This window comes from Mixophyes fleayi, chromosome 1 (genome assembly GCF_038048845.1).
Source record: "Mixophyes fleayi isolate aMixFle1 chromosome 1, aMixFle1.hap1, whole genome shotgun sequence".
Lineage (NCBI taxonomy): Eukaryota > Metazoa > Chordata > Amphibia > Anura > Limnodynastidae > Mixophyes > Mixophyes fleayi.
In genome coordinates, this window is record NC_134402.1 from 96209244 (window position 1) to 96231077 (window position 21834).

The following is a 21834-nucleotide window of genomic DNA, read 5'->3' on the forward strand; positions in this document are numbered from 1 at the left end:
TGCAGGTTTGAAAAAGTGGAGATGTTGCCTATAGCAACCATTATGTAGGATGTACTAAATAAATGACAGGTAGAATCTTAGTGGATGCTATAGCCAACATCTCCACCGCAGCTTGATAAATTTACCCCCATGGCTGGTGTATTGCAACAGGTCACCATCTGCAAGCACAAACTACCTGAAATGGAGAACAGCTAAAGTAAAGTAACATTCTCCTGGTGGGCTTGTCTGAGGAGGTCAAAGGACACAACCCAGAGGAGTTCTTAGAGAAGTGGCTCCTGCAGAGCTATGGCATGGAATCCTTTACTGGTCAGTGTACAGTAAAGAGAGCTCACTGTCTATACACTCTCCTCCTCTGGATGCCGCACCATGATCCTTTATTGCCAAAATCCTGCATTTTAACTATAGAGACCTCATCCTTGACTAGCCAGGCAGGGGCCTCTAGTGCATGGAAATCATACAATATTTGTGTTGACTGATTTCTCAGCAGTTGTGCAGAAGAACTGTGCAGGTGGATTTGTGTGTGCAGCTACCATCTGCTATGCTTTACCCAGGGAGGTCGGTTGCATGACTTTACTATAGCAGAGGAGGCGATGGCCTGAATATATCATGGTCAGCTGAACTGAGCTCAGAACATAACCAATATGGATCGCTGGTCTACTATGAGCATGCTGTTTTTGAAGACGTGTCTGGCTGGGTTACATTTAGTTTATAGCACTGAATTACAGTTCTGGTTTCAGTATACCTAATTTAGGGATATGTATGCATGTTAGTAGGAAGGGAGTAGGGATCATTGTTTCTTACACTCCATATAGTGGCATACTTTTGCTTGCCTTTTGCTTCAAAAATGGACTTACCAATCATATATATAAAAAGCTTATATAGTAATTGTCATCAGATGAATGCACAAGGGAAGGAGCTTAACACTCTCACATGCAATGTTAGAGGCTACAGTCATGCAGACAGAAGACTGCTGGTTTTCAGACAACTTAAGAATACTCTTAATGTGGGATACTTTCTGATGACACACTTAGTGGGTAGTAAATTGCAGGCTCTGTGGAAGTTTTGTGTTGGGTGGGTTTATCATGCCACAGCTTAAATCCAGCCAATGTTTTTATCTTAATTCACAAACAGCTTAACTTTGAAATGGAACTGGTACATATAGACCCTGCAGACCAGTTTGTTTTTATACACACTAAGGGGGACTCCCATCATTTCATAACAATGTCAATTTATAAATCTCCTCTATAGACTGAGATAATGTTACATATAAACACGCTCATCTCTATACCCGTCAAATGTCCTATATCACCCCTAGTAAATTACCTAAGATCTCAAGTAATGTAAGTTACTAACGTCCAAAATGCGTGGCATTTGCTGTGAGCTTGCCCACGGGTACAGAATTTCTGGGTGGCTGAGACTGATGTGAGTTGGAGCACGCATGCTTGATATTATTACACGCGAGTGCGATAGATAGATAGATAGATAGATAGATAGATAGCAAAGCTGAATATGACCAAACCTGGTTTCTAGGGTTATATTCTCAAAGCTATATGATTACCCACCCCCAAGAAAGAAAGGTTTAGTCTAACGGGTAAGGACTGTGGACTTATGTGAAGAAGATGTATGTGATCTGTATATATGAAATGGTCATTTTGGTATGTGGGTTTTGAGGAAGGGAACTGGGGAGGGGCAGGTTATGTTCTATTGCATGGGGTACTTTAATATGTATGTAAAAGAAACAACTCAATAAATTTGAGTTTATTACGATAATAAAAATCACTGTTATATTATGCCAGTTCTACATTGGCTACATTATGATACCTTTGATTTCAAATGAAGCATCTACACCCTTGCAGCTTAAAGCAAGATACTCTTTTTTGTATTTGTTTTAAGATATAGTTTTCTTTGATTACATTTTATTTATAATAATACTAGTTTGTTGTACTGTCCTGATTCCAGAGCTAGCACATTAGACAGCTCATGATAAGAATAGATAAAAAAACAGTGGTAATAAAGCATGTTCACTTTTTCATAAAATGGATGATAAAAATGTAATAAGACGTTGTTGAAATCATTCTTATTAAAAAAAAAAAGAAGAACATATATTAAGTTTGTTTGATACAGAACATGTGCAAACCCACAAAGTTCCTGTATCTTTTTAAAGGCACCAGTTTATATAAGGTGGAGGAAACCTGCTCTCTTTGGGTCTCTGTTTGCTCTTAGTATCATTGTTCAGGACACTAAAACATATACTGTTCTTACTGCTTGGAGTCATGTACTTAGTAACTCAGTCCCACAACTGGACAGGTCACTGGTTTCCACCATATAAGCACACTCTTCTCCCACAATACTCCAAGCTGCTCTGAGCATTCCAATGATCTGATAGTCTAAGGAATTTTAACTTCATACATTTTATTGAAGACCATTGCAAAGGACTGTCATTCATTAGGGATGTTTGCCCTAGTGGATGGGCACCAACCACTGTTCCTGCCTATGTGAATCAGGAAAGGTGACTATAGAAACAGGTTAGGGACCATCTGATGTTTCTTGTATTGGTGGAATTTTTTTGACTTTGCAAATAGCCACAACTAATTGTTTAGCTTAAGACTGTAGAAACCCATCTAAATCATTGTAAAGAACAAATATTTTAGTGACATTTTCATTAAATATTGATTCAGGAGTCATGACATCCCTGATAATAAATGGAAATCACTATTGAAATGTTGTATATTAATAGAAACAATTATATTGTATTGCCTTCTGTTATATTAATATACTGTACAGTGAAGATGTGAAACATAAAAACAATATATTAAATTTAGTGCAATAAACAAAACAAAATTCCTTTCAGAATGTATCCAGAGGAGCTCTGTAGGGAGAGGATTCTGGAGAAGCAGCTCTGCTATCCTCCTTGTTGGCCCTGCCAGACAGATACAGTATACCACTGTGATTGTACTATTTTCTACTATATTCCATACCGGACAAGGTTAAATAGAATGTATGAATTTACAGTCTCTTTCACAGCACTGTGGGTATAAATTGCACTGCACCGTTTTTAAAAACTCTCTTAACATCTGTTGGATTTTATGTCCTGGCTTTGGGGGTTTCAAGTCATCTCCCACCTGCATTAAAAATAAAAATCCATACTAGTGCCTTGTAATACCCAAATACAATTGTTTACATTTATCATCAGAAGTTATACTTACAGAAGTATAAGTGAATCCAATCCTTGAAAGATTTGGGGGGAGATCTGGTTAATTCTGTTGTTCTCAATGACTCTGTTGAAAGCAAGATTAAAATTCAATTTTAAATTTTGAAAATCAATCTACAGATATTTTTGCAATATCATGCATCTACTGTATATTAAGATAGCAGAAAAGTAGCAAGTGTTGAATTCTAGATATAAGCTAAATGACAACAGATAAGGCATATTGAATACTGTAATGCAGCAAAGGGAATATTGTTAAGATGCACTGTATACTTGGATACTCAGCAGGAGATAGAATTAGCATGCATCATATTCTGGCTGAGATAGAAACAATTACAAACATATTGCTGTACAATATATGTTCATATACAAACAAACTAGCCTGTGAACCTCCCATTGACTACTACACCCATGTGATGCTCACAGGGCCGGATTAACCATAGGGCTAACTGGGCTACAACCCAGGGGCCTCGGGCATCCAGGGGGCCCTTGAAAGTGCTCAGCAGCAGTATTGATCGGTCGGGGGCGGGGCGCCCCCAGCCCGATCAGTGCTGCTGAGCACTTTCACTGCAGTACTTCCCCGGCACTCTGTATTCTCCTTACTGAGGAGATCTCGTGAGTCTCACTCTCACGAGATCTCCTCAGTAAAGAGTGTACAGCGCGCCGGGGAAGGAGGAGAAGGAGGTAAGTGCCCGGGGGGGGTGCGGCTCAGATCACCGGGGGCGGGGGGGTTTGTGGCTCGGATCACAGGAGGGGCCCTCACGGGGGAATGAAGGCCCCCTTGGCCCAGGGGCCTCCATTCCCTTAATCCGGCCCTGGATGCTCAGCTCCCCAGTGATACTGATTGGCAGTGGCAAGGCTGATCATACTACTTTGTCCAGGTAGTGTGGAGCATATGCGCATGGGTGAACAGATTTGCCGGATTGTGCATGCACAGTAGAATTAGGCGCCCAAACTTCCAGTACCACATTCAATAAAAAATATAAAATGATTATAAAACAGTTACAAAAAATAAGTAAAAATGGAAGAAAACTATTTTTCATATATTTAAGGATTTAAAAAATGCTATATTTATCTAATAACGCATGTTTGTGTACAGTATGTGCTATTGTCGTCCTGTCTATGATAAATAGTATTTTTGTTTGCATAGGGAAGCTTTACCGGAGGCTCTTGGTGCAGTCTATTGCCGATGATACCCAGCAATAGATACAGCTGTCCCAGGGCTTTGCTAAATAGTGATAAGCCTTCAATCCGCCGAACATTCCCCTGTTCACCACATTTGGGACTTTACTCCCTGTGTTACATAGACCCCTATGTCACGACTGCTACAAGGGGAAGGAGCTAGGGGGGAAATGATGCTGGGTGTTTTGTAACCAGGGTAATCTATGGCTGCGGAAAAAATACTGTGGGAAGACAGGAATAAAGTAGAGAAGCTATAACTATTTTTCAAACATAGTGTGTGATCAAATGTAAAGATTATTATCTTTTCACTCTGGCACCATTAAGTTATGTCTATGACCACCGTAGTTAAAGATATCTTTGATGACGCATGATATGAAAAGTTGAAAAAGATAAGAATATCTTTCACGACTGTGTAAAGAAGTATTCGCACTATTCATTTATTATATACAACTACCCAAACTGGATTATTCTATAATGGCATATTTGCACAATTTAGACATTTAAATTGTACAATGTCTTAACAATTGTTTGTCTTGTCTCACCATCCCAGCAATCTTTATAATAGCCCCCTGAATTAAATTTCCACACAATATTTACACTTCAACTGTAGGGACTATCCTCACTCCACCATTTGCTTCACAAAATAAACAATGTGAGGGCAGACGTGTGTTTTCTACACTAAGCGGTTTTCTCGCAAAGTGTTTAGAAAATACAGTTAAACAAACATTGAACAACAATTGAAGACATCTAGAAATAAACTACATCTGCTGCAACTTTACTCTGCTACTTCTGATTGCACAGGACATTACAACTAGGTAATTCTTTTAATTCCCACATTTGTTGTTATTTTCCTTCTAAATACCAATGTTTGCCAAATTATTTTTCTTGCTTTCCTTTCATGGCATTATCTTTAGAACTATATCCTCCTTCACCCTCCCTGCAACTCACACCTCTGTCCACATTGATCCTTCATTACTTCACTCACCTATAGTTAACACTCATGAACTGTTGTCCTATTTAAATTCAATAGTTATAACAGCCTCACCCTGTCGCCAGTAACTAAAAGGACACACATCTTATAATCATCTTTCCTACCTTTCTTCCTCCCTGCTTCTATTAGCTGGTGATATATCACCTAATCCAGGTCCCCCACACTTCTCCCACACACATGTATCTAAATGCTCCCGAAATCCAGCAAACCTCAAACGCATCACCTGTCTCCCCTCTCTTCCAAAGTCCTGTAAATGGGCTCTATGGAATGCACGCTCTGTTTGTAACAAACCTACCTCCATATATGACCTATTCCTCTCAAACAACCGTAACCTTATGGCAATAGCAGAAACATGGCTCACGCAATCAGATACTGTCTCACCAGAAGCCCTTTCACATGGTGGCCTTCATTTCACCCACACTCCCAGACCTGGAGGCAGACAAGGAGGTGGGGTTGGACTACTTCTCTCTGTGCACATTCACAGTTTTACCAAATGTCCCATAACTCATGCTCACATCTTTTGAATTACATACTGTTAGGATTTTTAACCCATATGCTATGCGTATCTCTGTGATCTATTGCCCCCCCTTCCTGGACCACACCAGCAATTTCTTGAACATTTCTCTGCATGGCTTCCTCACTTATCTTCTGACATCCCCACCATCATCATGGGTGATTTTAACATCCCTATAGCTAATCCACGTTCCAATGCTGCTTCAAAACTGCTCTCTCCAACCTCCTCACTTGACCTCTCCCAGTAGTTTGAATCCACTACTCATCAGGATGGCCACTGTCTTGATCTTGTTTTCTCTAGACTATGCTCGGTTTCTAATTTCCTTAATACTCCTTTCCCCATCTCGGATCATCACCTTATAAGTTACTCGCTCAACTCTTCCAACCCTCCTCATAACTGCAGGATTATTAACTCTATTGATTTTCAACAGTTTTCCACATCTCCAACACCTTCTCTCCCAAATTACAACATTCTTCTCCCCTGATATGGCAGGTCCTCATTTTCACCATACCCTAGCAACTGCCCTTGATCAAGTAGCTCCAGCAACTCTTCATATTCCGTTTAGACTTCATTTTCAACTATGGCACACAAAAGTGACACAAAATCTACAAAAACTTTCTCGTAAAGCTGAACGTCACTGGCGTAAATCTTGCATCTCTAATGATTTCAGCGCACATACTGCTAAATGTCACACCACAAGGATTCTGGGAGATGCCAGAGTAATTTGCCCATTTTGACGCTACCCTTAGAGAGGCGCGGAGTTTCACATAGAGAGAGGATTTCACCAGGAACTCCCGCAAGGGAGTATAGGCTTAGCGGCTCCCTAACCGCAAGTTGCGGTTCTCTCAGAAGGTAAACAAAACCACAATGAGAACCTGGTACACCGGAAAAAGAAAAGATAGAAGGTAGTGGGAGTGTGGTTCAGTAGCAATAGTTGCCACAGAGATCCTGTAGAGCTGGGAAGCCCCTAGATTCAGGAAGGTAGCGGAGCGAGGTTTTGCAGCAGCTGTTGCCACGTAGATTCTGTAGAGCTGGGAAGCCCCTAGATTCAGGAAGGTAGCGGAGTGAGGTTCTGCAGCAGCTGTTAACAAGAAGCCCAGGAAGGAAAGTATGGACCATGCAGCAAAGAACTGGAGACTGCTCAGGTCAGAATCACTGCAGGAAGCCGGAAACGTAGGAGCCAGAACTGGGACGTCTAAATTGGAGGAGAGACTTGAAGATCTGACACCATACTAGAGCAGGAGATGCCTTTTATAGTGAGAGCTAGCAGCTGATTGGCTGCAATGAATGAATGGAAGAAATGCAGAGTCCGCACATGTGCAGAACTCGACAAGATGGCTCCCGCGTCTGCATGGAGGCAGAGAAGACAAAGTAAGTGAGGTCAGGGCGTTCTTCTAGATCAATGGGTCTGAGTGGTGACACTATCTACCACTCCTATTGAAATGCTCTGGACACTGCTAAACAAGCATACTTCCAATCTCTCATCTATGCTCAGGCTTCTAAACCCTTTTTGTGTTATGTGATGGGGTTAAATGTGTTAAAAACGCCTTTTTCTCAATCCTCCCACCTCAAACCCTCCGACTACCTTCAGTGCCCAGGATCTCGCTTCCTATTTCAAGGACAAGATCGATAAGATCAAACTTGAAATGGTATCAGCTCCCTCAACTAGCAATCAGCTCAATTCCTTCCCAGCATCCTCTGACACCCTCTCTTCATTTGATACCACAAATGAAGAGGAAGTTTTACTCTTCTTATCTCCTTACTCTACCTCCTGTCCTCCTGATCCCATACCCTCACAAATTGATAGGTCTTTGCCTCGTGTGCTCATTCCACCTCTACCTAAAATCTGTAATCTCTCTCTCTCTACTGGTATCTTTCCATCACTATTCAAGTGATTACTCCTATTTTAAAAAAAAACAAAATTCTGACAAAAACTCTCTCAAATTACCGCCCCATCTCTCAGCTCCCATGTCCCTCCAAACTTCTTGAGAGAATTGCCTACACTCTCCTCACACGTTTCTTTTCTGCAAAGAACCTATTGGATCCTCTTCAATCAGGCTTTCGCTCTCAGCACTTCACAGAGTCTGCGCTGACCGAGGTTGTCAATGATCTGATCACAGCTAAAACTAAAGGTGATTACTCTCTTCTAATTCTCCTGAATCTCTCTGCTGCATTCAACACTGTTGACCACTCTCTCCTCATACAGACGCTACAATCCCTAGGTCTGTCCTACCCTGGTTCTCATCCTACCTATCTAATCGCTCTTTCAGTGTTAATTTCTCTGGAACAACCTCTACTCCCCTTCCTTTATCAGTTGGAGTGTCACAAGGATCAGTCCTAGGTCCTCTGCTATTCTCTATCTACACCACTTCTCTTGGAAAACTAATAAGCTTATTTGGATTTCAGTAACATCTCTATGCGGATGATACAGAAATGTATCTATCCTCTCCCGATCTCTCACCATCTGTGTTGTCCCGCGTTACTGACTGTCTTTCTGCCATTTCATCTTGGATTGCTTTTTGCCAACTCTGATTTATTCGTTCAAGAACAGAATTAATAATATTCCCACCCAACAATAGAAGCATCCTGCCTGACATTTCTATTTCTGTTGACAACGTGACCATAAATCCCACCCCACAAGAACGCTGCCTAGGTGTAATCCTTGACTCGCAACTATCCTTTGTTCCCACACATAAACTCTATATTTACATCATGTTACATAAATCTAAAAAACATTTCCACAATACATACATATCTGACACACGACACTGCAAAAACTATAATTCATGCAGTCATCATCTCCCGCATCGACTATTGTAATTCCCTCCTTACTGTTCTTTCCAAAATCAGACTCAAGCCCCTACAATCTATTTTGCATTCAGCAGCTAGATTGATTTTCCTTGCAAATCGTTTTTTCGTCTGCTGAGTCACTCTGTCAGTCTCTACATTGGTTGTCTGTTTTTCAATGAATCTAATATAAATTTCTTCTACTAACATACAAGGCCATCAACAAAATTGCACCGACATACATCTCCTCACTTGGCTCAAAATATTTCCCAACTCGACACCTCCGTTCTGCACAAGATCTACGTCTCTTTTCCACTCTCATCCCTTCCTCCCATTCTCGGTTACAGGACTCTTTTCAGGCTGCACCCACTTTATGGAATTCACTCCCTCACACCACAAGACTTGCCTCTAGTCTTCAAACTTCAAGCGTTCTCTGGAAACCCACCTCTTCAGACAAGCTTTTAATATTCCTCAACCACCCTTTTAATCTCCCTAGGTTACCCAATTACCACTCTCCACACAGCTAACACAAGACAACTACCATCTGACCAACATAGCTGTGTGACTGAGCATACAGCCCACAAAATACTTTGTAACCTTTGCATTCTAGTTGGACAAATATTCAATATGATGTAGCACTTACCCTTGTGTATCAAACCATTGTCCCATAGATTGTTAGCTTGCGAACAGGGCCCTCTTACCTCTATGTATGTATGTATGTATTACCCAGTATTGTTTTACTACTGTTTGTTCCCAATTGTAAAGCACTAAGGAATCTGCTCGCGCTATATAAATGATGATGATATAATTGATGTCATCTAACAGGCTGACTATTATATTATATTACATTATATTATATTATACTATATTATATTATATATTATAGGCTACTATAAAGAATCTTGCACTTTGCCTGTGCAAATCTTATGTATGACTAGGGGCACCAGATCACTCTTTTCCTGGTAAGTTTACTATATGTGTTTATGTGGCCAGTTTGGCAAAGTAATCATTTTTTACTATGTATTCACTAGTGGAGTATAATATAATAGTGTTTAGTACTACATTATAATTGAGATTAGTGGTCGAAGTGGGATGGTATACGGTCATGGCCAAAAGTTTTGAGAATGACACAAATATTATTTTTCACAAAGTCTACTGCCTCAGTTTTTATGATGGCAATTTGCATATACTCCAGAATGTCAAGAAGAGTGATCAGATGAATTGCAATTAATTTCAAATTCCCTCTTTGTCATGACAATGAACTGAAACAAAAGAACCAGCTGACATCAGGTCAGTGATTCTCTCGTTAACACAGGTGAGAGTGTTGACGAGGACAAGGCTTGTGATCACTCTGTCATGCTGACTGAGTTAGAATAACAAACTGGAAGCTTTAAAAGGAGGGTGGTGCTTGAAATCATTGTTTTTCATCTGTTAACCATGGTTATCTGTAAGGAAACACGTGAGGTCATCATTGCTTTGCACAAAAAGAGCTTCACAGGCAAGGATATTGCTGCTAGTAAGATTGCACCTAATTCAACAATTTATCGGATCATCAAGAACTTCAAGGAGAGAGGTTCAATAGTTGTGAAGAAGGCTTCAGGGCGCCCAAGAACATCCAGCAAGCACCAGGACTGTCTCCTAAAGTTGATTCAGCTGTGGGATCAGGGCACCACCAGTGCAGAGCTTGCTCAGGAATGGCAGCAGGCAGGTTTGAGTTCGTCTGTATGCACAGTGAGGCGAAGACTTTTGGAGGATGGCCTGGTGTCAGGAAGGCCAGCAAAGAAGTCACTTCTCTCCAGGAAAAACATCAGGGATAGGCTGATATTCTGCAAAAGGTATAGGGATTGCACTGCTCAGGACTGGGGTAAAGTTATTTTCTCTGAATCCCTTTTCAGATTGTTTGGGGCATCTGGAAAAACACTTGTCCGGAGAAGGAAAGGTGAGCACTACCATCAGTCCTGTGTCATGCCAACAGTAAAGTATTCTGAGACCATTCATGTGTAGGTTTGCTTCTCAGCCAAGGGAGTGAGCTCACTCACAATTTTGCCTAATAACACAGCCATGAAGAAAGAATGGTACCAAAGCATCCTCCAAGAACAACTTCTCCCAACCATCCATGAACAGTTTGGTGATTAACAATGCCTTTTCCAGCACGATGGAGCACCTTGCCTTAAGGCAAAAGTGATAGCTAAGTGGCTCAGGGATCAAAAAACATCGAAATTTTAGGTCCATGGCCAGGAAACTCTCCAGACCTTAATCCCATTGAGAACTTGTGGTCAATCCTCAAGAGGCGGGTGGACAAACACAAACCCACTGTCACTCACCGGACCGTGAGTGCCTCTTCCCGGACATTTAGGAACCGTGGCCGTCCTCCATCCTGAGGGTCTGCGCATGCGCAGCCCTTTCCTATACTTCAGTGTATACCCCTTTAACTCAATTGGCAGATCAGGCAACACTCCCTATATTAAGCACCTGTGGTCAACACCACGTTGCCTGATCTTGGAGTCTCATTCCTCATGAGTCTCTGAAGGTGTTCCTGTATTCCTCGTGTATTCAGCGCTGCTGATTCCTGTGGTTTCCAAACCACTTCTATTCCTGTGGTTCCCATACCACTTCTACCATCAACTGTATCATCAGGACTGTTTGCTGATTCCTATCCGCTGCCTCCGTGCACTACAGTCTTCTAAACCACTTCTACCATCAACTGTATCATCATGACTGTTGCTGATTCCTATCCGCTGCCTCCGTGCACTACAGTCTTCTAAACCACTTCAACGTTATTTTATATCAATGTGACTGTTTGCTCATTGCTATCCGCTGCCTCCGTGCACTCCAGCTTTTACTTCACTCACCTGCTTCTCATCAAGTCTGTCAGCTGACTACTATCCGCTGCCTCCGTGCACTACAGCCCCTGCTGGCAACTCGCCTGTGTTCATCATCGTGACTGCCAGCTGACTACTATCCGCTGCCTCCGTGCACTACAGCCTCCTGCTTGCAACTCGCCTGTGTTCAACATCGTGACTGCCAGCTGATTACTATCCGCTGCCTCCGTGCACCACAGTCTCATCTCATCTTTGCTGTGACTTCCTCGAGACTGCCGCTTTCATTACCATCTGCTACACTTCGTGATCTACAGCTCCTGCCCTGCGCTGCACTCCTGTTTCCCATCGCTGTTGGCTCCTGTGGTTGCTACTGGTTACCTCCGTGTGCCGCTGAGTCCTGCCGCTGTGGTCAGCGCTATCGTCCATCTCCTGCTGATCCACTCTCCACGCCTTCACGTGTTCCACTGGCCTCTACCCTCCTGTCAGCATTGGATTTGTATTTCATCTACTACCCTCTGCTGGATCATCTCCATTCTCCTGGGTCCCCTATGAGTCCAGTTCCACGTGTTGCTGACTCCTGTGGATTCGTGTCCCTGCCGGTCTACTCACCTGTGCGCTGCACCTGCTAGACCGCTGCCTCACCTATCCAGGGACTTCCTTTCCAGTCGGTCTCCAGCCGCTCAGGTACCGCTGCAATCCCATCTGACTGCTACTGCTGAACCACGGTATGCATACTCCTCATTGACTGTGCTGTGTATTGCATATCTTGCTGGACTGTGTTTGGTTCTCTCTGGAGTCTGCTATCCGCTGAGTCTATTGCCATCATTGACTGTGTTATCATTGTGCTGGACTACTTCAAGAGACTTTCTAGATTGCAGACCTGCTCAGTCATTTATATCCATATATATATCTATATTGTGCATATTACTGTGGATCGTGTATAAGGTGCCTGTGTATATCCTGTGTTGCAGTCTTCCCCTGTGCACCTCCTCACATATATATTCAGTGGTACAACTTGCTGATGTCAGACCACTGATCCCTGTTTCCGGTATCACCTGTTCCATCATTCTCTCACATAGCAGTGGTACAACTTGCTACCGCAGACCACTGACTACCTGGATACCTCCACTTGGATTCCATTCCTTCACTCAGACAGCGGTACAACTTGCTACCCGCAGACCGCTGACTCTCACCACCTCCTTGTTTCTGTTGGACATTCCTCCTCACTATAGCAGTGGTGCAACTTGCTATCGCAGACCACTGACTATATTCACGTGTTCTTGTCCATACAGTTCCTTGTGTATTATTATCTCATTATTACCAGTGTTGCTAGTCATAGACTTTCCTGAGCATCTCATCTGCCATCATTTCATGTTCCGTGATCACCCAGCTACCAGAGTACCCTATTACCATCTACATTGCTCTGGTAAGCCTACCATCTGGTGATCCCTGGGTAAAGACTCCTAGTGCCCGTGACAGTAAGATCAGGCCATGACAGACCCAGATGCGGAACCTACCGCCAAAGAGATGCTGCAACATCTGGTTAGCCGTGTGGAACAACAGGATGCCCGCCAACAGCTGTTACTTCAGTGTTATCAGTCATTAACCTCCCAAGGAACATCGGGACAGACTGTGACAGCTATTACTGAAGCTCCTGTGCTTTCCTCCGTTTCCCCATTGCCATCCCAGGTGTCTACAGCTTCCACGCTTCACCTGCCTACTCCGTCAAAGTACGATGGAGACCCCAAAACTTGTAGGGGTTTCCTTAACCAATGTTCAGTCCATTTTGAGCTCCAACCTCAAAATTTTTCTACCCATCGTTCCAGAGTGGCCTATCTTATCTCTTTGTTTTCAGGACAAGCCCTGGCTTGGGCCTCCCCTCTGTGGGAGAGGAACGATCCAATATTACAAGATAGTGCCAAATTCATTTCTACATTCCGAAGTGTGTTCGATGAACCAGGTCGTGTGACCTCCGCTGCTTCCAGCATCCTCCGTCTGCGGCAAGGATCTCATACTGTAGGCCAGTACGTCATTCAATTTAGGATCTTAGCCTCTGAACTTCAGTGGAACACTGAAGCCCTAGTTGCCGCCTTCTGGCAGGGGCTTTCCGATAAAATTAAAGATGCACTGACTACTCAAGAGCTTCCTTCGTCCCTTGAAGATTTGATCTCTCTATGCCATCGTGTTGATATGAGATTTCGTGAAAGAGAGGCTGAGAAAACGACTTCTGCTAAAGCACCTCTTCGCTCTAACCCTCAATTTCGTCCAGTGTCATCCGCTGTGATTCCCATGGAGATAGGACGTTCCAAGTTATCTTCTGAGGAGAGGAAACGAAGAGTCAAGAATAGACTTTGTATCTATTGTGCTGATTCCACTCATGTCCTCAGCTCCTGCCCTAAGAGATCGGGAAATGCCAGGCCCTAACTAGTTCTGGAGAGGTGAAGTTAGGGTCCCTGGAGTCCTCTCCATCGTCTATGAAATCTAAAGTCTGCGCTTTTGATGTGACTATTTCCTTTGCTACCAAAACCTTTGAGTCACAGGCATTGATTGATTCCGGAGCAGCAGGAAATTTTATTTCCAAATCGTTAGTAAATCAATGGTCTCTACCAATGATTACCTTAAAAACTCCCATTACTGTGACGGCTATCGATGGATCACGTCTCATCAACGGTCTCATCACCCAGAGTACGTCTCCAGTAACCCTTCAGATTGGTGCTCTGCATCATGAAGAGATATCGTTTTTAATTCTTCCTGTTACGACAAGTCCGATTGTCCTAGGCCTTCCATGGCTTCAGTGTCACTCTCCCCAGATTGACTGGCGCACCCCTCAAGTCACGTCTTGGGGGCCTGAATGTCACCATTATTGCCTTTCCCAAGTCATTCCTCTCAAGGTGCAGCAAGTTTCCATCTCAGCTATTTCACCGGGACTCCCTCCTCAATATGCTTCATTTACCGATGTTTTTGATAAAGCTCAGTCTGAACGTCTTCCTCCTCATCGTTCTTGGGATTGTCCGATTGATCTTCTTCCTGGCAAGACTCCTCCCAGGGGCCGGGTCTATCCACTCTCGTTACCTGAAACTCAAGCTACATCTGAATATATACGGGAGAACCTCCAGCGTGGGTTCATTCGACCTTCCACCTCGCCCGCTGGAGCTGGGTTCTTCTTTGTCAAAAAGAAGGATGGATCATTACGCCCTTGTATAGATTTTCGTGGACTCAATGCCATTACTATCAAGAATCGGTATCCCATTCCGTTGATCACTGAGCTATTTGACCGCATCAAGGGAGCCCGTATTTTTACTAAGTTGGATCTTCGTGGTGCCTACAATTTAATCAGAATCCGTTCCGGTGACGAATGGAAGACAGCGTTTAACACCAGAGACGGGCATTACGAATATCTGGTAATGCCTTTCGGGCTATGTAATGCCCCCGCTGTTTTTCAGGGCTTCATCAATGAGATTTTTCGGGACTTATTATATGTATGTGTCGTCGTCTACCTGGACGACATATTGATTTTTTCACAGGACCTGCCTTCTCACCACCAACATGTGGCAGAAGTCCTCTCCAGGCTACGGAAAAATTCATTGTTCTGTAAATTAGAAAAATGTTCATTCGAATTACCCCAGATTCCATTCTTGGGGTATATTGTTTCCGGAGTTGGTCTGAAGATGGATCCTGACAAAGTAAATGCTGTACTACATTGGCCCCAGCCAACTACTCTTCGTGCCATCCAGCGTTTTTTAGGTTTTGCCAATTACTATAGACGCTTCATTCAAGACTTTTCTTCCATTGCATCTCCTATTGTGGCCCTGACTCGAAAAGGGGCTAATCCTAAGCAATGGTCTACTGAGGCTATTCAAGCCTTTCAAACATTAAAAGAGTCCTTCTCTTCGGCTCCAATCCTTCGTCAGCCTGATGTGACACTCCCCTTTTTCCTAGAAGTAGATGCCTCTAATGTGGGCTTAGGAGCTATTCTCTCCCAACGCTCGGAACAGCAAAAATTCCACCCTTGTGCCTTCTATTCTCGGGGTCTCCTACCCGCAGAGAAGAATTATACCATCGGAGACAAGGAATTACTGGCTATCAAAGCCGCATTAGAGGAATGGAGATACTTGTTGGAGGGAGCTCGCCATCCGGTGACGATCTTCACGGATCATAAGAACTTGTCATATCTCCAGTCTGCCCAATGCTTGAACCCTCGTCAAGCAAGATGGTCTCTTTTCTTTTCCCGTTTTGAATTAATAATTACCTTCAAACCAGCTGCCAAGAACAAAAAAGCTGATGCCTTATCTAGAGCCTTTGTTACGTCCTCTGATATAGAAGAGGTTTCCAACCATACCATTCTAGACCCCAAATGTATCTCACTGGCTGCTTCATCCACCAAAACGCTACCATTTGGGAAGACCCTCGTGCCTCCTACTCTAAGGAGGAAAATCCTTTCGTGGTTCCATGCCTCTCGTTTTTCTGGACACGCCGGTGAACACAAGACTTTTGAGATCCTCTCTCGAAGTTACTGGTGGCCTTCAATGAGGAGAGACGTTAAAGAGTTCATTGCTTCCTGTGAATTATGTTCGCAATTCAAATCCTCCCGCAGAACCCCAGCAGGGTTGCTGCGACCACTACCCATTCCGTCCAAACCATGGACCCATATTAGTATGGATTTCGTTACTGACTTACCACCTAGTAAGAACCATAACACTATTTGGGTGGTAGTGGACAGATTTTCGAAGATGGCTCATTTCATCCCTCTGTCTGGTTTGCCTTCCTCGTCTATCCTGGCTGAACATTTCATTAAAGAGATCTTCCGTATCCATGGATGTCCATCTGAGATTGTGTCTGATAGAGGAGTACAATTCGTGTCCAGATTCTGGCGAGCCCTTTGTAAAACCTTGGGCATACGATTAGCACTCTCATCTTCTTACCATCCACAATCCAATGGACAAACCGAACGTGTCAATCAAGATCTTGAGACTTTTATAAGGATATTTTCATCAGCCAATCAAGACAACTGGGTAGAGTTACTCCCTTGGGCTGAGTTCGCCCATAACAACATGTACCATGAGTCATCATCCAAAACTCCATTCTTTGTGGTCTACGGTCACCATCCGTCTTTTCCGGAATTTCCTGCCCTCCCGCCCACCCAAGTTCCTGCGGTGGAAACTGTTTGTCAGACCTTTAAAAATATCTGGTCTCAGGTCAGAACCTGTTTAAAGAAGACATCTGTCAAATATAAATCTTTCGCTGATAAGAAGAGGCGGGCTATTCCACCACTAAAAATTGGAGATCGTGTCTGGTTATCCACAAAAAATATTCGTTTGAAGGTTCCATCCATGAAATTCGCCCCTCGTTTTATTGGTCCATATAGGATCATTCAAGTTATCAATCCAGTATGTGTGAAACTCCTTCTTCCTAAGAGTCTTCGGATTTCTAATGCCTTCCATGTATCTTTGCTCAAACCTCTTATTATCAACCGTTTTTCAACTCCTCCCTCAGCTCCGCAGCCAATTCAAGTTCATCAGGAGGAGGATTTTGAGATTACCGAGGTACTAGATGCAAAAATTTCGCGAGGAGTCCTCCACTTCCTCGTTCATTGGAAGGGCTTTGGTCCTGAGGAGCGCTCTTGGATCAAAGCTGAAGATCTTAATGCTCCTGCCCTTTTGAAGAAGTTTTACTCCAAAAATCCGGACAAGCCCGGTTCCAGGCGTTCTGTGCCCACCTTTAAAAGGGGGGGTACTGTCACTCACCGGACCGTGAGTGCCTCTTCCCGGACATTTAGGAACCGTGGCCGTCCTCCATCCTGAGGGTCTGCGCATGCGCAGCCCTTTCCTATACTTCAGTGTATACCCCTTTAACTCAATTGGCAGATCAGGCAACACTCCCTATATTAAGCACCTGTGGTCAACACCACGTTGCCTGATCTTGGAGTCTCATTCCTCATGAGTCTCTGAAGGTGTTCCTGTATTCCTCGTGTATTCAGCGCTGCTGATTCCTGTGGTTTCCAAACCACTTCTATTCCTGTGGTTCCCATACCACTTCTACCATCAACTGTATCATCAGGACTGTTTGCTGATTCCTATCCGCTGCCTCCGTGCACTACAGTCTTCTAAACCACTTCTACCATCAACTGTATCATCATGACTGTTGCTGATTCCTATCCGCTGCCTCCGTGCACTACAGTCTTCTAAACCACTTCAACGTTATTTTATATCAATGTGACTGTTTGCTCATTGCTATCCGCTGCCTCCGTGCACTCCAGCTTTTACTTCACTCACCTGCTTCTCATCAAGTCTGTCAGCTGACTACTATCCGCTGCCTCCGTGCACTACAGCCCCTGCTGGCAACTCGCCTGTGTTCATCATCGTGACTGCCAGCTGACTACTATCCGCTGCCTCCGTGCACTACAGCCTCCTGCTTGCAACTCGCCTGTGTTCAACATCGTGACTGCCAGCTGATTACTATCCGCTGCCTCCGTGCACCACAGTCTCATCTCATCTTTGCTGTGACTTCCTCGAGACTGCCGCTTTCATTACCATCTGCTACACTTCGTGATCTACAGCTCCTGCCCTGCGCTGCACTCCTGTTTCCCATCGCTGTTGGCTCCTGTGGTTGCTACTGGTTACCTCCGTGTGCCGCTGAGTCCTGCCGCTGTGGTCAGCGCTATCGTCCATCTCCTGCTGATCCACTCTCCACGCCTTCACGTGTTCCACTGGCCTCTACCCTCCTGTCAGCATTGGATTTGTATTTCATCTACTACCCTCTGCTGGATCATCTCCATTCTCCTGGGTCCCCTATGAGTCCAGTTCCACGTGTTGCTGACTCCTGTGGATTCGTGTCCCTGCCGGTCTACTCACCTGTGCGCTGCACCTGCTAGACCGCTGCCTCACCTATCCAGGGACTTCCTTTCCAGTCGGTCTCCAGCCGCTCAGGTACCGCTGCAATCCCATCTGACTGCTACTGCTGAACCACGGTATGCATACTCCTCATTGACTGTGCTGTGTATTGCATATCTTGCTGGACTGTGTTTGGTTCTCTCTGGAGTCTGCTATCCGCTGAGTCTATTGCCATCATTGACTGTGTTATCATTGTGCTGGACTACTTCAAGAGACTTTCTAGATTGCAGACCTGCTCAGTCATTTATATCCATATATATATCTATATTGTGCATATTACTGTGGATCGTGTATAAGGTGCCTGTGTATATCCTGTGTTGCAGTCTTCCCCTGTGCACCTCCTCACATATATATTCAGTGGTACAACTTGCTGATGTCAGACCACTGATCCCTGTTTCCGGTATCACCTGTTCCATCATTCTCTCACATAGCAGTGGTACAACTTGCTACCGCAGACCACTGACTACCTGGATACCTCCACTTGGATTCCATTCCTTCACTCAGACAGCGGTACAACTTGCTACCCGCAGACCGCTGACTCTCACCACCTCCTTGTTTCTGTTGGACATTCCTCCTCACTATAGCAGTGGTGCAACTTGCTATCGCAGACCACTGACTATATTCACGTGTTCTTGTCCATACAGTTCCTTGTGTATTATTATCTCATTATTACCAGTGTTGCTAGTCATAGACTTTCCTGAGCATCTCATCGGCCATCATTTCATGTTCCGTGATCACCCAGCTACCAGAGTACCCTATTACCATCTACATTGCTCTGGTAAGCCTACCATCTGGTGATCCCTGGGTAAAGACTCCTAGTGCCCGTGACACCCACAAAATTCTGATAAACTCCAAGCATTGTTTAGGTAAGACTTGGCAGCCATCATTCAGTATGTGGCCCAAAAGTTGATTGACATCATGCCAGGGCGAATTGCAGAGGTCTTCAAATAGAAGGGTCAACACTCAAATATTGACTCTTTGCATAAACTTAATGTAATTGTCAATAAAAGCCTTTGACACTTTTGAAATGCTTGCAATTTTACGTCAGTATACCAAAGCAACATCTGCCAAAAAGGTCTAGAAGCACTGAAGCAGTAAACTTTGTGAAAAGCAGTACTTGTGTCATTCTCAAAACTTCTGGCCATGACTGTGCAGTGGTCTGTCATAGCTGCACTTCTGCCCACTGCTCACCACTTCGTCATACTAATGAATTGAATGTGAATCAAAAATAAACTATCTAACTGTACAAACTGATAGGGGAATATCCTTGAGTAGAATGAGTCAGCTTATATATTTAGATCCAATAATAAACAATATGGCAAAGCTCCAACATTAGGGGAATAACTCTCTCGATTATATGGCATCAGGGGGATATGAGGAGACAATATAAAGAAGCATGTTTGTGACAATATAATAAGAAAGAACACAGCAGGAGCACATCCTTCCCTGTATGAAAAAACAGCAACATGCAGATTCCGCAATAAATAAGAATAGTAAAACTGTCTATATATTTAAATGAAAAACCTACCAGTGCAATAAAGGATATCATAACATAATAAGAAAGAATACAGCAGAAGCACATCTTTCCCTTTGTTTAATAGCAGCAAGATTTTTTTTTTAAGGAATGAATTAGTGTATTAAGTAAGGATGAGCGGGCTCGGATTTCTGGAATCCGAGCCCACCCGAACAGTGCGGATCCGAGTCAGATCTGAGCACTGTCCGGGTATTCCCGCCGATTCCGAAACTTAAAACGAGGCTCTGACTCATAATCCCGCTGTCGGATCTCGCGATACTCGGATCCTTTAAATTCCCCGCTTGCCGCCGCCATCTTCACTCAGGCATTGATCAGGGAAGAGGGAGGGTGTGTTAGGTGGTCCTCTGTCCTGCTATTTCTCGTGCTGTGCTGTGCTGTGCTGAGCTGTGCTGTGCTGTGCTGTGCTCTGTCCTGCTGAGTCCAGTGGTGCTTTGTCCAGTGCTGTGTCCTGCTGATTCCAGTGGTGCTGTGTCCTGTGCTCTGTTCTGCTAAGGGCATTGTTATTTCTAAATTATTCCAAAGTTATAAAAGATCTATAAAAAATTTATAAGAAAGTTATAAAAAAAATTATAAAAAAAATTAAAAAATAATAAAAAAATTATCCAAAAACAATTAGAAAAAAAAATTAAAAAAATTAGGTTGAAAAAAATAGGTAGTACTATTTCAATTCAAAGTCACACTACGTTCACTCTTGCAACTGTCACAAAAAATAGGTAGTACTATTTCAATTCAAAGTCACATTACGTTCACTCTTGCAGCTGTCACAAAAATAGGTAGTACTATTTCAATTCAAAGTCACATTACGTTCACTCTTGCTGCTGTCACCAAAAATAGGTAGTACTATTTCAATTCAAAGTCACACTACGTTCACTCTTGCAGCTGTCACTAAAAATAGGTACTGCTGTATAACTACAGTCCAGTGGTACTCTCCTGTGCCGCAGATAATTTGTAAAGGCTTTGCCAAGTGTGTGTGGTTTAGGGGTACGCTCTCTTGTGCTGCATATAATGGAGTACCAAAATTTGGAGGATAAAGTAGGGAAAGATCAAGAACCACTTCCTCCTAATGCTGAAGCTGCTGCCACTAGTCATGACATAGACGATGAAATACCATCAACGTCGTCTGCCAAGGCCGATGCCCAATCTCCTAGTACAGGGCATGTAAAATCCAAAAACCCAAAGTTGACTAAAATTACCAAAAAAAGAAAATTAAAAACATCTGAGGAGAAACGAAAACTTGTCAATATGCCATTTACGACACGGAGTGGCAAGGAACGGCTTAGGCCCTGGCCCGTGTTCACCCAAGGATCTAAGCCCTCCTCCTCCCCCCCTCTCAAAAAAATTTAAGAGAGTTATGCTGTCAGCAACAACAACAAAACAGCAAACAACTCTGCCTTCTAAACAGATGACATCGCAAATCCCCAAGGCGAGTCCAAGGGTGTTGGTGGTTGAGAAGCCTGACCTTCCCATCACTGTACGGGAAGAGGTGACTCATCCACCATTTGCAGCACACCCTCTGCATGTGCTGGAAGGATCACCCACAGTGTAGATCCAGATTTGGATAATCAAGGTGTCAATGTTGTACACCGGGAGGAGGCTATTGATGTAGCTGGCGCTGTGGAGGAACTTGATGATGAGGATGCTGATGTGGTTATTGTAAATGAGGCACCAGGGGGGGAAACAGCTGATGTCCATGGGATGAAAAAGCCCATCGTCATGCCTGGTCAGAAGACCAAAAAATGCACCTCTTCGGTCTGGAGTTATTTTTATCCAAATCCGGACAACAAATGTATGGCCATATGTAGCTTATGTAAAGCTCAAATAAGCAGGGGTAAGGATCTTGGCCACCTAGGGACATCCTAACTTATATGTCACCTGAAGAACCTTCATAATTCAGTGTTTAGTTCAG

General features: G+C 43.6%; 1 protein-coding gene across 2 annotated transcripts in view; it reads right to left on the reverse strand.

Annotated features, from left to right (window-relative positions):
* RXFP1 (relaxin family peptide receptor 1) overlaps positions 1–21834 on the reverse strand; it is a 261940-nt gene that overhangs the window by 34836 nt on the left and 205270 nt on the right. For both annotated transcript variants that reach the window (XM_075198196.1, XM_075198201.1), the window contains exon 8: positions 3207–3278. In XM_075198196.1, coding sequence (XP_075054297.1) covers positions 3207–3278 — 72 coding nt within the window. The remainder of the gene's footprint in view (positions 1–3206; positions 3279–21834) is intronic.